This window comes from Mirounga leonina, unplaced genomic scaffold, assembly GCF_011800145.1.
Source record: "Mirounga leonina isolate KUSES-001 unplaced genomic scaffold, KU_Mleo_1.0 Mir_129, whole genome shotgun sequence".
Taxonomy (NCBI): Eukaryota; Metazoa; Chordata; class Mammalia; order Carnivora; family Phocidae; genus Mirounga; species Mirounga leonina.
The window spans coordinates 46,081,829-46,099,216 of NW_023270323.1; the positions used below are offsets into that span (position 1 = coordinate 46,081,829).

The 17,388-nt window shown below is 40.3% G+C and overlaps 1 protein-coding gene across 5 annotated transcripts in view; it reads right to left on the minus strand.

Annotated features, from left to right (window-relative positions):
* GRXCR1 (glutaredoxin and cysteine rich domain containing 1) overlaps positions 1-17,388 on the minus strand; it is a 308,941-nt gene that overhangs the window by 101,147 nt on the left and 190,406 nt on the right. Inside the window, exon 1 of one of the 5 annotated variants that reach the window (XM_035005064.1) lies at positions 15,956-16,846. The exons of the other annotated variants lie outside the window; for them this stretch is intronic. Coding sequence (XP_034860955.1) covers positions 15,956-16,465 — 510 coding nt within the window. The 5' untranslated portion in view covers positions 16,466-16,846. Of the gene's footprint in view, positions 1-15,955; positions 16,847-17,388 lie in introns of those variants that run through there. 5 annotated transcript variants of the gene reach the window in all.

Genomic DNA, 17,388 nt, shown 5'->3' on the forward strand with positions numbered 1-17,388 from the left:
AGTTCTCCCTCAATAAATCACTTTTCACAAGAACCTAATCTCAGGTTCTGCTCCTAGGGACTTCAACCTAAGCCTAAGAGATCGCTGGAGCAGGAAAATGGGGGAAATAATGGAAAGAATTTCAGGCGGCAGATCAAAATAAAGACCAAAATATGTGGGGACAAATGTTTTTTCATTGTCCTTTAAGTCCTACTGGGATGTTGTCAGCTTCTATCATGCAAAATAAGTTAACATTCAGCTTGCACACATGCGGAGGATTAAAGAAACAGTATTGTTAGAAAGGTACCAAAGAGGATTTCTGTCGCAGGTAGACATTTAATAAAGGGTGGCTCTTACTACCAATACTAATAATATTCTTTGAAATGATTGTTTTAAAAAGCTTGTTATGACTAGCAAAATCTGGACAAGCAGAGCAGCCTTGCTGAACGGCTTGCTGAGAGAGTCTGCCCTGCTCTGCATGCAGAGAGCTTTTCTATCATTGTTCTCCTCAAATGTGAAATGAGTTCCGCCTCACTGACTGCAGAGCCCCTGAGGTGATTGGCTTGGGGGGGGAGCCGGAGGGGGACGGCGAAGGAAGAAGCTGTGGGAATGATCCCTGCGACTCTGTAACTCATTGTGTTCTGTATTTCATTTTGTTTTTGATTCAATGTAGGCAAGCAGAAGGGAAAAATAAAGCAATGTGCAGTGTTTGGGGGATGCTCCTTGGTGCGTTAGATGGCTCAGCTTAAATCAGATGTGGCAGGCACCTTTTTAAAATGACACAATTAGCGCCCTGCTATGATGATGGCAGATAACTAATAGACTTAGACTTCTGTTGTGGTTATTTAGTAATAAATTGTTTACCATCCCTATCGTCATTTGAGGTTTGTGAAGTTCTAGTGTTAGAATAATAGCATCAGGTAAAAAGCTCTAGGCTTTAGAAAAGATGGATGGTAGCCAGAAATCATAAGGAATGAATACTGAAAACAAAACAAGATAAAATAAGAGGAAATGAACCTGGGAAGACAGGAAAAAACAAGGACAGGCAGAATAAGTGTTATGAAATAGGATCACTATTAAAGTGCTTTTGTAAATCAAGTAGCATGATCTAATGTGACTTAAATTGCATAAAATAAAAATTAAATCTTATCAAAGTTCTTGAGTAATGGTGTGGCAGGCACTGTTGCTTGTTTGTCCAACAGTTATTTCCAAACCCATGCCCCATGCTCCCTCCACCAGAGACACAACACCATATATTCACATTCCCAGCCTCCTGGTATAACAAGCAGTGGCCATGAGACCCTCTTCCAGCTAATGAAATGTAAGACAGTACTTCTAGGAAGTTTCCAGAATTTTCTTTTTCTGAGAGAAGAGGCACACCTACATAGAATGTTCTTTTTTGCTATGCTTCTTTTTCTGTTTTTGACTCTGGCTTGGCTTTAAAGCACTGGCAGTCATCTTGAATCCATGAGGGAAGTTCACAAACAAGCTAAGGATGAGAAAGCCGAACAGGAGGAACTGGGTTGTTTACCACATTATCAAGCCACCAAACAACCTGAGCACCACCCCAGCCTTTTCTGGACTTCTTAATTGATACAATAAACGAATAAATGTCTGAGTATTTTAAGCCATGTCTAGTAGTCTGCTCTGTGGCTTATAACAGAGCACATCCATATATTTACAAATAACTCCCTGATTAGTGTTGAAAGGCATAACAAGTCAATCCAGGCTGTTATTAAAGAAGAGATAGAGACCACCTCTGCCCAGGAGAGGCAGGCCAGGCTTTTAGGATGACAGGTGCTGTACAGGAATGCTCAGACACAAGGTGCATGGGTCGCTGGCTGAGCTCCCAGGTATGGAGCCAAGAGCCAGGCTGGCAAACACAAGGCCAAGTACTCACAGGAGGTTAAGACTACGGAATCCAAAACAAGGACCCAGCTAGGGGCCGAAGCCAAGAGAGAATCTCAAACAGAGGAACTGACCTCAGGAAAACAGGTTTGTGTGGCAGAGGCTAAGCCAAGTTTAAAGGCAGCAGCTAAGATTTCCCAAAGGAAATGAGTCCAGCCAACAAAACTTGCAGTACCATAATGCCTTTTAAGGAGTGGTCCAGGGCTTCCCATGCAGCCCTGGTTTTAAAAGACCTTATGTTAGGGGAATAAGATCTTCCTAAGATTTACTGAATTTAGATGTCCTGCCTCTGTCCCCCAGTAAGCTCTGAGTACTTACAATATTTTACAGTAACTATGAGTTTGTCTTCTCATAAGAAAGAATTTAGTTCCTCTGAGGATAGAAATGCTTTATTTGTCTTTGTGTCTCATTACCTATCAGAGTACTTAGCAATGACTCTGATTCTACAGGGGCCAATGACAGGCTGCTCTAAGATGGGCCACTTTGGCATGAACATCATTTTGAGTTAAAAGTAATCAAAACCCATTAGATAAGGAAAAGCTCTCTTCCTGGTCTTCAACTGCCTAAATTTACATTGGCAAGGAGAGCCTGTATCAGGAACAGAGTTATTAACAGAGACTCCCCTTTACCTAAGACTCTTATCTGTGAAATAGGGCAACCTTTGTTTTTTGAAACATCTCCTTTCACCTTCCTGCTAATGGCCTTTCTCCCCTTTGTAACCTCAGACCCCACCCCTCTCCTTAGCTCATGCAAACTTCATGTTGCCTCATTGTTCTTGGAATTTCCATGTCTGTGGGGATTCCCTTATATACACTATTAAATTTTATTTTCTCCTGTTAACCTGTCTCACATCAATTTGATTCTCTAAGTCCAGCTAGAAGGACCTTGTAGAGCAGAGAAAGGTCTTCCTCCCCAACAATTCACAGTTTGTTTAGAAGATGGATAATAGGGGCACCTGGGTGGCTCAGTTGGTTAAGCATCCAACTCTTGATCTCAGCTCAAGTCCTGTGTTGGGCTCTACTTTAAAAAAAAAGAATATGGGCAATAAAAATAATAACAGTATTTATTGAGCACTTACAATGTGCCAGACATTGTGCAAAATGGTTTATACACAATAGTTCATAGGAAATCATCACAATCATTATCCTGACTTCAGCAATGAGAAAACTAGGGCTTATAAAAGTTAAATAAATTTCCCCAGAAAACCCACCCAGGAGATAGCAAACTCTGCATCTGAATCCAGGTCACCTCCCTCCAGAGAATAGTGTTCTTACTCCCTCATGGAGGGAAAGAGAACACAAAAATCATTTAAGACACTACTAAAGAATTATGGTATTTGTCTCTTTTTTCTCTCATAAAGGAAACTGGGGATTCTTAGAAACTTGGGGGGTTTTTTGCCCCTGTGAATAATTGATAGAGCTATGTTTTCAAGGGCCTGGACATAAACAAGATGAAGTTGGGTAGTTACAAGAATTAGAGAAAGTAAAAGTTGGGCATCCTGAGAAAGAACTTATGTGAGGGGCCGCATGAGCTCCTACAGCCTCAGTAAAGCATCACGGGGCTGAAGGAGCAGAGATGAAGAGAGATGCACCAGAATCCATGACCAACACCATCTCTAGGTTTTCTGGCCTCTCACAACCCTGCATATCCTGCAGATCACAATGGGTAGGGAAAGAAGCCCCAATGATGACTAATATAGGATCTTCCTGTCCACCCTGAGAAATAGGAGGCAAATTATTAGTCACCTTTAATCTGGTATGGAAAAATCAAGTCAAATGATGTTTCCAGGAGTGGTGGGTTCTGCCTCACCATTACACCTCCAACAGAAACAAGGGAAGGAAAAGAGAGAGGAAGGGACTGTGGTGCACACTGAGTGGGCAGCTACCTAAGTTCCAGCACAGGCTTTGGGTCTGCTTCAATCCTGATAAGCTCTCACCACCAAGTCTCCACTTCAGGGGTACAGATTCATCTCCAGAAATCTCAGAAATACGAAAAACACTTCTTGAGAAAGCCAACTTAATAACTGAGGCAGAAAGCACTGGCCATGGAGGATGCTGAAGTAGGCACAAACTAAGAGGAATAATAAAAGAAAAAAAAAATCTACATGAAAAGAAAAATCCCACAATTAGAGGAGGAGCCCTGACAGCTGTGACTAATTAAGAGACTCTATGATGTTGTGTCTCAAGGTTCCATGATTTAGTTTTTCATATGATTAAAAAGAGAGGTGGTCACCTCAGGAAAGGATGGTTGGTTTATTTGTATTACCCTTTAAGAGATTTCCTAATACTTTCATTTACCTGACAAATGTGCATAACTTTATGCTGTCCTAGAACTATAGTTAAAAGCACAAGAGGCAAATTTTCAGACTTCAGGCTCCTGCTACTGAGTTTTAATTGTGAATGAAGTTCCATGACTCTAGAAGCCCAATACTACTGAGTATTGATTCAATTGGCCCAACATACAAAATTTGTGCATGACTACAAGCTATGTGCTTCCCAGAAATTTCAGTTATTTTCCTGAGATTGTAGGAAATAGGATCCATGACCCCTAGGAGACAAATGACTCCCTTCTTGAACCAAGTTTCTGGCACTCTATGGGTCATGTGTAAAGATCATTGTTAAAGAACCTCATAAAGGGAAACCCCTGGAACCCTCTGAGGCTGACACAGTCCGTGGTACAACCACTTACACATCATTCATTTCTCTCCTTCTTCTGTGTTAGAGAAAGACCACTAGTTCACAGACCTGTACCTCTGAAACGAATAATACATTATATGTTAAAAAAAAAAAAAAAGAAGAAGATAGCAGGAAGGGAAGAATGAAGGGGGGGAAATTGGAGGGGGAGACGAACCATGAGAGACGATGGACTCTGAGAAACAAACTGAGGGTTCTAGAGGGGAGGGGGGTGGGGGGATGGGTTAGCCCAGTGATGGGTATTGAGGAGGGCACATTCTGTATGGAGCACTGGGTGTTATGCACAAACAATGAATCATGGAATACTACATCAAAAACTAATGATGTAATGTATGGGGATTAACATAACATAATAAAAAAAATGGAAAAAATAAATAAATAAATAAATCTTAAAAAAAAAAAAAAGACCACTAGTTTAAATGTATTGCTTTCTAACACTTACTAAAGTACATTCGCTACTTCATTAGGGATGCTTTATTTTTTTTCTTTTATTTCTTTTTACTCACTTAATATCATTCCATGCTGATAATTTGCCATTATCAAAACTGTGTTCCATCGACTCCCGAAAAAGGGCTAAGGCACAGCTAGTTACAAGACTAGAGTCCAAAAGGATTAACATCTTGGACTAACACAATAAAATTAAATTTTGTTGAACATAGAGTCCTGTATATAAACACAGAAAAAAGCATGAGTATTATATTAAATAAAAACAGATGTTTTATGGGATTGAAAGATTTAACCTCATGAATCTTTTCACTGAGAAAAGATGTTTGAACGAGTCAACAAGCCAACATCACACCAGTGTGACGTGGCCACCAAAAATATTAATTTAGTCTTAAGCTACACTCATGGAAGTGGATGAGATGGGCTTCTCCCTATCCTGGTATGATCAGTTTGGGTAGGTTCAATGCCCATACGATGGTGAGACTTGAATCCATATCTTGCCAAAGACTCTGAATCTCTTGCCCCTAGACTTCGTAAGATCTTGGCAGAGATAATATAGAGAAAATTCAGGCATCCAATGAGTGGTTGGGCACTAGCTGCTTAGTGGATAAGAGCCCAGGTTCTGGAGTCAAACTTTCTGATAGTTACATCACTTACCATCGTGTGACCTTGAGCAAGGTACTCAGTATCCGTGAACTTGTACCAGCTTGCTTCTGCTGCTTAACCAACCACCCCAAACAGAGTACAGTACAACACTAAGCATGTATTGCTCACTCATGAGTCTGCTGTTTAGCTGGCAATAGGCAGATCTGGCCTAAGCTATGCACGATTTGGCTTCAAACTGTTTTTGGGTCCAGGTCTGTTCTTCATGTGTCTCGCTGTCTTAGGACCTGTCAGCCTCCTGCAGCATGCCCTTCTCTTGGTGATGGAAGGGGTGCAAGAGGGAAAACTCAGCCACATCTATTACCATCCCACTGTCCAAGGGGAGTCATGTGGCCAAAACTTAAGTCAAGGGCTGCATCCTCACATGGTCGTGGCAGAAGTGTGTTGATGCATGACACACATTGGAAAAACATTTAACTGACCACAAAGCCATAGTATTCTCACAGACAAAATAAGTTTACTGCACCTATCAGGTATGGCAGGCAGACCAATGATTGGCCAAAAATGCCCCTGTCCTAATCCCCACAACCTGCGAATACAGTACCTTATATGGCCAAAGAGACTTCGCAGACACCGTTGCCCTAAGGATTTTGAGACAGGAAGATTATCCTGGATTCTCCAGGTAGGCCCAGAACAAATCACAAAGGTCTTTAGAAGGGAAAGAAGAAGATGGGGAGTTAGAAAAGGGGACATAACACTGGAAGCAGAGGCAGGACCAGGAGCCAAAGAATGTGGCCAGCCACCAGGAGCTGGAAAAGGCAAGGAATGGATTCTTCCCTAAAGCCTCCAGAGGGAACACAGCCCTACAGAAAGTCCCATAAGGCCCATTCCAGACTTCTGACCTCCAGAACTAAAAAGTAATAAATTTGTGTCATTGTAAGCCACCCAGTTTGTGGCAATCCGTTTCAATAGAAATAGGACAGTAATATACCAGGTGAGTAATTATCATTGTTCAGTCTCCCCTACATATGGATACCGCAGGCTTTATCTTTCGTATAACCACGTAATTAATGTGGATGCCAAAGGCCTTGCTCTTTATTTCTGGGGAAAGTCAGGAGTCCCGTGTCATTGAAAAGGAAAGTGTTCACATGGAATAGTTTGGAAGGAGCTCAGCAGAATCTTGAAACATGAGAGGGCATCACCTCTGCCAGATGATTCCCAAGCAGCGTGCTGACAGCTGTCAAAGGAAGGCCTCACGAGTCTGTCACGAGAGGACACACAAAGCTGGCTCTACATCCAAGGTCATGTGTAGGTAAGCACGGCTGTTCTGCCAGCATGGGCTGCTTCTGGGGCACTCATGAGCAGGGCAATCCCACAGCTTGTCCATGCGGCCCCTGCTCTAACCCATGAAGCCCACAGCCCCCCAGTCGTGAGACCTGCCAATTTCCCCTGAGGTCACAGCCCACCCAACTCTTCTCCCTTCCTAAAATGACCCTCATTCAGTCTCCTCCAGATTGGCACTCTCTCCCCGTTTGAACTCCACTGACTTGTTAGAACATAATTCCCCTGCGCCTACTCTTCTGACAAAACCTCTCTCTTGCCAATCAGTAACCTGGCTTTCACTACTCTACCCATTTTGTGGACGAGCCAAGCTTTCAGACTTTTCATATAATAAAGATCTTCAATTCCATACCCTCAGTTACATAAAAGGTGCAAAAAAGGGGCAACTTAATTCTTTCATGGCCTAACTGCTGGAGGAGTTAATCAAGAAGACATGACTGTCCGCTGACAGGCAGTCAGAGGCTCCTCACGCCCTCCCCTATTCTTGGAATGAATGCTCTGCCCACCTTTCCCACAATGGGAGCTGTTTCAAGGAGGCAGCCTTGAGAGAGCAAGGTGTTGAGGTCATCTGGATAGTATTTGTGACTGAAGCCAGTTAAGGCCTCTACGTAAACTTTTGAAATTCTGGCAGGTATGGAGATCCACTCATCTTGTGGCTGCTCAAGACAAGCTTCATATGTAGGTTCCCTTGCTTATTAAACCTGCCTTCTACTGATCTGAAGTGGCCTGCCTCTTTCCCTGGTCAATTCCTGCCCTCCATGTATGGGAACTCGTTTCAGATTTCATCGGGGAAAGCTCTAGAGGTTGGGAATTAATGTTAATTTTGTTGTTTGGGAATCAATAAAATAAGGAATACTTCTACAATTAGTTTTTTAACTATGAGGGAGAGTTACATGAACAAAATGTGCATCTATCTCTTTCTTCCTAACAAGATGTTCTAAGGCATAAATTGTCAGAAATTAGGTGAGATAATGAATTATTGCAAAAATAAAACTGAGCAACAACATCCTAATTATTACTTGAATAGACTTGTGCACATGAACCGACATCCCTTAACAAAAATTTCTGTATGACATTTTAATCTGTCTATAATTTCTAAAATTCCTTCCAGGCAATAGCGATTGAGGAATTGACACATTTATATAGTGTGTCAACTTATAGACTATTAAATGTTTATATTGCTTTTTTTTTTAAAGATTTTTTTTTTTTTTTGACAGAGAGAGACACAGCGAGAGAGGGAACACAAGCAGGGGGAGTGGGAGAGGGAGAAGCAGGCTCCCCGTGGAGCAGGGAGCCCGATGCGGGGTTCGATCCCAAGACCCTGGGATCATGACCTGAGCCGAAGGTAGACGCTTAATGACTGAGCCACCCAGGCACCCCTGTTTATATTGCTTTTATACAAAATTCAAAGTACTGGGTTTGAGAGAAAATATCAGAAACTCTGTAAGCATGAGTAGGGCCACCCAAAGGATGCTTGTCTAGTCCTGCTATTATATTGCTTTTAATGTTTAGAAACATCAGATGCTAATTTCCTAATTATGTGGTAACCATTAGTTGCCAGTAAGAGTTCATTAAGCAGTTTCCAGTCATCTTGTGGAATCTGTGGGTTTGCTCAGCATGTTGTTCTAAAGTCAGAATTCAGGTAAATTAATGGATTAAGCTTCAAGCTTCCACGAATTAAAATGTTGTGATGATCCCATGTCCTGATGATAAAAGTGCTTTGATGAATAGGGAAGAATGAGAATTATTCCAAGGAGATATTCACTGAACTAATGAGAGAAAGTTGTACTAAGATTCATGGAACTTGGATAAATGTTCATGGTCAGAGTCACTGTTAACTGACTTCTGGAGCCTCATAGGATCAAGGTAAGAGTCATTAATTATGCAGATCACCCTTCAGTTCTTGGACCTTGAGATGGAACTAAATTAGAAAGAAAGCAAGAGAAGTTGAAGAAAGGACTACAACAAAATGATGGTCTAATAAGACAAAGACTAAATGGAGGAAAAGATAAGCATTGGAGAAATGAAGAATGGGTACAGAGGCCAATAAGAAAACAGAGAAGGAGAATCCTCTGGAAAAGGAAGAGAAAGTCAAGTTTTGTATCTGAATTCTTACAGAAATCACTTTATACAACCATTCACAATACACCACTGAATAGTTCATGAAGGCAGGAGTTGGGTTTTAGTCCTCACATTATCTAGCTTAGTGACGGCTCCATAATAGATATGTAGTAAGTGGTAATTAAAAGAATGATTGAATGAATATAGAAGATAACCTACAACAGAAAGAATTTAATGGAGCAAGCTACTGACACTTCACCATGCAAAATCAATTCCTATCTGTAGAGAGCAAAATGGAGTCTCTCATGTCAAGCAGGGGCCTGTGTCAAGCCATGACGCAAGCAGGTAAGGTACCGCTGCTAGGAGACATCGTGGGGACCCACGTCAGCTGACCCCCCAGAACTGATAATGAGCAGAACCAGAGGAGGTCTGCAAAGACCCGAAACTGATGAAATCCCTTTAAGAGGGGAAGGATTTTGGCAACAAACTATCAGATTCTTCAGACCTGACCCCTCTGTGTCTGACCACTTAAAAAAGGCAACTGCCGCTGAAGGTCCTGTCTGATGGATCTCCGAACAGAACCCAGATCCTTCACTGCTTGAACATCAGGAGCAGTGAGTGCTGAGAGCTGACCAGGACCAGACCAAGGCCTTATCTCAACTGTGCGCCCAGAGACTGACTTCAAGTTGGGTTCCTTAACTTCCTGCGCCCTCTGTTATCGTGTCTATTTGTGGCTTGTCTTCTGTCCTGCTCTGTGTGCCGTATAAGAAGCCATATTGAATCCCATGGTGAATTGTCATTGAGTTTGGAATCCTGAACCTGCTTCGTAATTGTGATTTAACTTTGCTTTCTGATTGAATAAAGCTGACATTGTGGAAAGACATTCCTCATGTGTGCGCCTTCCTGACGTGCTCCCGACACTATGCAGTATGGGAAATCTCCAAACCCAGAGGGGGTGGAAAAGAAGAAAATAATCACGGTGGAAGAGAATTTCACTTAATTCATTAACTCAAAGAAAGAACATTTATTGAGGTCCTCACCAGTGTCAGTGTCAAAAGCTGTGGCCTCGAGTAGCAAAGTTTTGGTAGGTGGAAGGTGGTCACGGTCACAGCACGCCAGCTAGTTTGAACAATTGCTTCAAGCTTACACGCTCCTTGCCTGCTAACTGCAGTTCATTGGTTGGAAGCAGAACTAGCCTCCTTTGCTTGAGGTTTCACGGGCCTTGAGGAATAAAGGACCAGACTTTCCTGGAAGCTAAGGCCTGACCCCATTAGAAACAGCTGCCTCTGATACCAACCAGCCTGTTCAGGGTCACGTTGACATATGATTAACGGCCTGAGCATCAGCGTCTCCTGCACATAGCCCCCATCATTTCCCAAGCCTTCTGCTTTAAACATCCCTCCACTGCCCCGCCTTCGCCTAGACTGGGAACATGGTCTTTGAGACATTAGTCCACCATCTTCCCAAGTTGAGCCTTCCTGAATAAAACAACCTATCACTCATCTCTCGAGTATTGATATTCAATAGGTGAGCAGCCAAACTGAGTTTAAGACCAGTTCGCTGCTGGGGAACAATAGGACCTTCAGGCCCATCGGTTGGCAAGCCTTTAATTGTACATAAAAAATAGATCAGTAGTACCAGCCCATTTTTGGTGCTTCTTTCCCTGCTTTTTGGATAACAAGTCACCTAATTTCTTAATGTAGTTTCTTGCATCATTTGGAATTGTATCAAAAATCCTACAGTTTCTTGCTACTTCCTGATAGCTAAAAGAGGCAATATTTTCATTAGTAAATGTTTATTTTTTTTTTAAGATTTTATTTATTTATTTGACAGAGAGAGAGAGAGCACAAGCAGGGGGAACAGTTGAGGGAGAGGGAGAAGCAGGTTCCCCACCAAGCAGGGAGCCTGATGCGGGGCTCGATCCCAGGACCCTGGGATCATGACCTGAACTGAAGGCAGACGTTTAACCATCTGAGCCACCCAGGCGCCCCAGTAAATGCTTATTTTGATAGAACATTACATAAAAATTTTTTCTGAGTAAATGTGATATTGAATCCTCTAACAATGTTTCATACACAGAGAAGATGCTCAAATTATTATTAATAATGATATTACCTCATAAAGTTGCTATGAGAAATAAATATGTCAATACACATAAATAATAAGAACAGTGCATTCTGTACTTAATCAACATTTAGTATTACTGTTGCCACCGGGACCAAGGAGTCATCAAGAGTATCACCTTGTTTTCACTGGAATATTATTCTATTGCCAAAGCTAGATGAAGTGAACCAGAGATGAATAATAATAGGTAGAGCCAGGAATTTCTGTTAATCATCCACCTAAAGTTAGTGAACAACGCTGAGCAGGGGTCTTCCTTGAGCTAACCCATCACCCCCTTCCTTTCAATCTCAAAACAATTTAATCAAATGATGTTATAGAGATGATAAGTTTTGCTAAATTTTGAAAATACAATTTAAAACTGAGTGGAAGCTATTTAATTCTGCAGAAAAACCTTCCCTAGGTGAAGATTTGAATGTTCAATAAACAATAGATTTTTAAATCTGCTACACAAATATTGAAGTTTCAAAAGACTAAATCATATCATAACATTGTTAACTATGATAAGTATATTATGATATGATTTAGTCTTACCAATCTTCTTATTTGTAATTATAACGTTTCAAAAGGTAAGGCTGAGTGTTCTTATAGATAGCATTGTACTTTTAAAAACTAACAAAGCCTAAACAGTCAAAGGCAGGGTTCTCATGTTACTAGCTTTGGGCCAGACGCTTGATTTCTCTTACACTTACTTATCTACAAACAGGCATTATAATAGTCATTTTCCTGCTTATTTCACAAAAATCTTCGGTACAATCAAGTAAAATAATGTATGTGAAAACCTTTGCAAAATGCAAACTGTTCTGCAAATGTATGATTATTTTTATTTTCCTTATCTTAAATGTTAAAAATGTCATAATTATAAGCACATCAATCACAGATGTTCATGTAAATACAAAGATGAAAGTTATACGTTTGAGTTCTTAGAAAGGAGCCAGCATAATATATGGTATAACTATTTTCCTTTTTTGCATCTATTTTTCTCTAATATAGTAGTTTTAAATTTGTAAAAAGAGGGCGCCTGGGTGGCTCAGTTGGTTAAGCGACTGCCTTCGGCTCAGGTCATGATCCTGGAGTCCCGGGATCGAGTCCCGCGTCGGGCTCCCTGTTCGGCAGGGAGTCTGCTTCTCCCTCTGACCCTACCCCCTCTCATGTGCTCTCTCTCATTCTCTCTCTCTCAAATAAATAAATAAAATCTTTAAAAAAAAATTTTTGTAAAAAGAGGGAATTAAAATTATAGGAATTACAGAAAAAGATTCTGAGTATACAACAGATTATACATGTTTGAAGAGAGGGTCAAGATAAGATTACTGATTCTTAATTACCATCTGAAATTTAATCTCGGAAGAAAATATTAGAAAAAAAAAATGACCTTGATTATCTGCATCACTGACCTACCCCAAGAAACTTTGGAAATATGTTGCCACTAAGATCCAGGTGTATCTCAAATCTAATCATGCACTGAGTGGATGAGAGCCATGAGCTACATAGTGGCTTTGTAATTTGTCTTCCATGAAGTAACTAATTTTAAAAAATAAATAAAAAATATTTTTTTCTAAAATTTTCCAGTTATGAGGAGTAAAATCATTTATCTAGATAGGCTAATCCTTTCAGCAGAATATCTTAAAAAGAACTAAAACAGAACACCTACATCAGAATGATGGTAATTTCAGGAACCATTTCTAAATCAACAAATTGATAAATTAGGATACCAGTAGGAAACAAGTCTGTCAGGATATCTTTAGTTATCTTTGGCTCAGGAAAGACTTTCCTGGTGATCTAACATGATCAGAAGAACAAATAACAGATCGATACATAACTTCTTTGTTTCCCCCCTTAAATAGTGAGGACATAAAGGACATTAAGGAATATTTTTATTAACTCTAGTGAACTGGATGAATTTCCCTTTTACACGCTAGATCAGTGATTCTCAAACTTTAGTGTACGTACAAACAACGTAAACAGCAGCTAATAAATGCATATTTCCATGCCACAACTAGATTTCAGGTTTTCAGATTTCCAAACCGGCCTTTCTTGAGCATTATACTCTTGTCGTTTCTGGGAGAGATGGAAAAGCCAAGCACCTGTATCTGAAGAGCCATAATCTAGACCTTGAGTGATTGGAGGCCTTGAGTGATTCACAAATGAAACAATGAACCACCCTCTATAAGGCCCACCTAAGCATCCAAGTGACTTTTCTCTTTTTACCTCCTGGTCCGTTCCTACCCACAAAAACCTTAATTAATACTGCACATCCTCAATCATCCCGAATTCTGTAGGGTAAACTAATTAACAAGTGAAATGGGAATTTGCTCTAACATCTCTTTTATAGATAATTTTCTAAATAAATACTGCTGAGAGTATTTATAAGAGCCTGGGTGGCTCAGTTGGTTAAGCATCTGCCTTTGGCTCAGATCATGATTCCAGAGTCCCGGGATGGAGTCCCACATTGGATTCCTTGCTCGGCAGGGAGCCTGCTTCTCCCTCTGTCTGCTGCTCCCCCTGCTTGTGCTCTCTCTTTCTCTTTCTGACAAATACATAAATAAAATCTTTAAAAAAAAAAAAAGTACTGCTAAAGAAGTATAAATGTTTGAGGCAAATAATTTCAAAAACTACTCTCTGCACAGTTGAAATTTTTGCAAGGTACATGCCAATATTCTACGAGACAGGAATAACAGAATGGGAAACTAACAGAGAGGAAGCCAAGTGATTTACAGATTCTTTGGAAGCTTTTATTTATATTTAGTGTTTCCTCTCAAGTTTCAAGTTGAGTGCTTTAAGATTTTATAACTTAAAACAGGAAGAAAGATCTGTTTCTTCAATTATAGTTCCTTGCTTCGATAAGATTGTGCATTGAAACCTTAATCAAATATCTAAGATACCACTCCTCATTTTTTCCTCCCTGAGAAAAATTGCTACATTATGGTTACATCCAGTTAAGTTTGCTGCTTACTTTCTAAGGGATATAGAAAATATACAGAGATCCAGGGAAGAGTCACATCTGATCCCATAACCATAGGAGTAACTGAATGGTAACTTCTATTTTCAGTCCCTGGGGCTTCCCTGCTACTGCATTGTGGGAAACCTACTCAGTCACCCTAAGGCACATGCCGAAGACATTTGTCACTCTTTACGACATACCTATCCTTTAGCAAGAAGCAAGCATCCAAGTTAGCTCTCTATATAATTCTGTGTAGGTGTATTGCACCCTCCAAGGGGTGCTGTTTACACAATGATGTGAAGGGAGCCCCCTAAAATAGTGCATCTGGCAGCCACCATCCAAGGTAAGAGCTCCTTTAACTTATGTTATGTCCTGGAGAAATCAGAGAACATTCCATGACAACAGTGGTGATGATTACGATGAAACCAATGATGATAGTCAAAATCCTTGAATACCTACAATATGCTGATTACTTTGCCATCATGGTTCAAGTTAAAGCTAAATTAATCACAATAAATGCAAACATTTTTTAAACTTAATTATTATGGAGTCTTGGTCTACACCTTGGCAATAATAATTTCTGCAGTGGGTGAAACACAGAGGCTACCAAGATGATCTCAACCTAATAGTCACATCTCTGGAAATCTATACAAGATTTTTTCCAGCCTAATCAAACATAGTCATCAGTTTCTAATTTTTGATTCCCCACCCCCACCCTTAATCAGTGAAATCTTTCATGGATAAATTCTATATATGAAAAGAACCCTTGATCTTAACTATTTTTACCCTTTAATTTCTTTTTTTTAAATCCTGGTGATGTGATCTTTCCAAATACTTCCTTCGAAATGAAAAATAATCAAATACCTTTGGTTAAAACACTTTCTCCCTAAAAACAAAAAAACAAAAACAAAAAAAAACCCCAAAAAACCCACTTTCTCCCTACCACTACTGCATCCTTATATAATGCAGAGGCACTGAATAATTCATCAAGGAGATTTTATTTAAATATTGAGAATCATATAAAACCTTATTACAATGAAAAATATTGGCTTGCTACCTTAATGATAGTGATTATGAATTCTGTTCCTGAAATAATGATGCCTGTTTTTAACAGAAAATCATTTTACCAATGCTTCCGGGCAATTTCAAAAATTTGTCTAAACATTAGATCATTACCAAAGGCCCCAGGATCTGAATAATACATTTCTACATTACTGTGGAGAATCTATCACATTTTCAAGGCTAATGTTTACTCTAAAATCTGGATCTCAGTCTATATATTTATAGAGGAATAACTTCTTCAAGTGCCATTCTAGAGTTCTCATGGGCAAATGAGTGAAGAAATGCACCTCAGATAAAACCTGCAACCTCCAGAGCAGTGGGAGAGAGTCCAAGTTCATCTTTACAGCTTCATACCATTCCAACTGAATCTAGTTACACTGAATGCAGCACTCTATCTTCTCTGGTTTAAAATCTATACAAGAGATGATAAATGCTAATCTGGTATCTCAAGGATGATAAACCAGAAATTAACTTCTAAATTGTGCTCAGATGCTTTGAACTATAGTCTGTCTTTTTTTTTTTCTTGGCTAAGAAACAGATGCATTGTTTTAGTCATTGCACACTGGAAGAAAAGACCACTCAAATGTTAGAAATTTGGCTTTGGGAATCCACCTAATTTGCTAAGCATAATGACCCTATTTTTAATCGTTGGCTGTTGAGACAATATCTTTGATGGGGGAGTGACTCATGAAGTATGTAGGAGTCATGAATAAGAGAGGCTTGCTTTCAACTAGAGGGCAGAGAGGTATTGAGAAGGTGAGTTAGGAACAAAGCCCAGGGGGAGCAAAGTGCATTGACTTACCTGCAGTACTTTGGTCAAATTGTTAAATAGAGCTTGGCCGGCACTCACTTTGTATTTGACGCCTCTGACTGTCCCATTTTTGCTTAAAATGTTGACTCTTCTTGTACCAAAACCCTTCTCACTGGCAGCTCTTGCTAACACCAGCAAGTTATCCTGGTCGTTCTCACACTCATCACCTTCCGATCCTATGTGGCCATTTTGCTGTCCATCAGACTCACTCAGTCCATCTATCCCCCAGATGCTGGCACACTCGGAGTCGAGAGAGCCTGATGGTTGCCCATCTTCGTACACTTCCTTCAGAACCCGCCCGCTATGAGATGATGCGATCCGAAACCGGACTTTCCGTGGCCTGTCATTTTCTGCCTTTATGTCCCTTTTCAGCATGATCACTTCCACCCACATAAACACTTCACATAATTCTGGATCCCTTGTTATTGCAAGAGTCCACTTGCCACATAGCAATATGAGAGCTTCATTCTCCTGACAGCAACACCCATATGAAACTAACATCGAAAGGAAAGAAGATTCCTAAGAACTTACAGTGCATCTCTGCTATTAATAATGAATGTGTCTGTGTGTGCTATGGTTACCTTTAAACTAAAACCTGCAAATGATCCCAGCCTTTAAATATTAAACAGCCGTGGTGGACTCTTTTAACAGGACAAGTGCAAGAAAGTGGCGTGCACTGAAACAAAAAGTAAGTAGGGGGCAAGGAAATGAAAGACTTCAACTTTGAAGCCAACCATGAGTGTTGAAAAGGATCTTAGCAGAAAAGTATCTCTACAATTCACTGTCCAGGGTGGAGGCCAGAGATAAAATGTGGAATCTAATGTGTAGGATGGGATGAGTCTTGGTCTTCCCACAGTGCTTATGACAGTCCCACACTGTCAGCAGGTGATCCTTAAAAAGGGCAGTGGACCTGGACCATGAACCATGAAAGGCTATGGACTCTGAGAAACAAACGGGGTTTTAGAGGGGAGGGGGTGGGGGGATAGGTTAGCCTGGTGATGGGTATTAAGGAGGGCACGTACCGCATGGAGCACTGGGTGTTATACAAAAACAATGGATCGTGGATCACCACATCAAAAACTAATGATGTATTGTATGGTGACTAACATAACATAATAAAATTTAAAAATAAATAAATAAATAAAAAATAAAAAGGGCAGTGGACTACATGCCAATCTAGAGCTTTTAAAACTAGCTCTTTAATCATCTATTAGACTTCATCAGCATTGTATAAGATGCATTTTCAATCTGCATCTTCATGCACAAGTGATTTTGCTAAAGAATAACTTTTTAAAAAACTATGAAAAGAGAGAACATTTGCCTTGTTACTTTCCCACTTCTGCTAGCAGCAAACATTCTCTTGGACAAAGGGAAAGGTTTTGGAATGAAACTTAATGGAACAATGAGAGAAGAATGGAAAATCC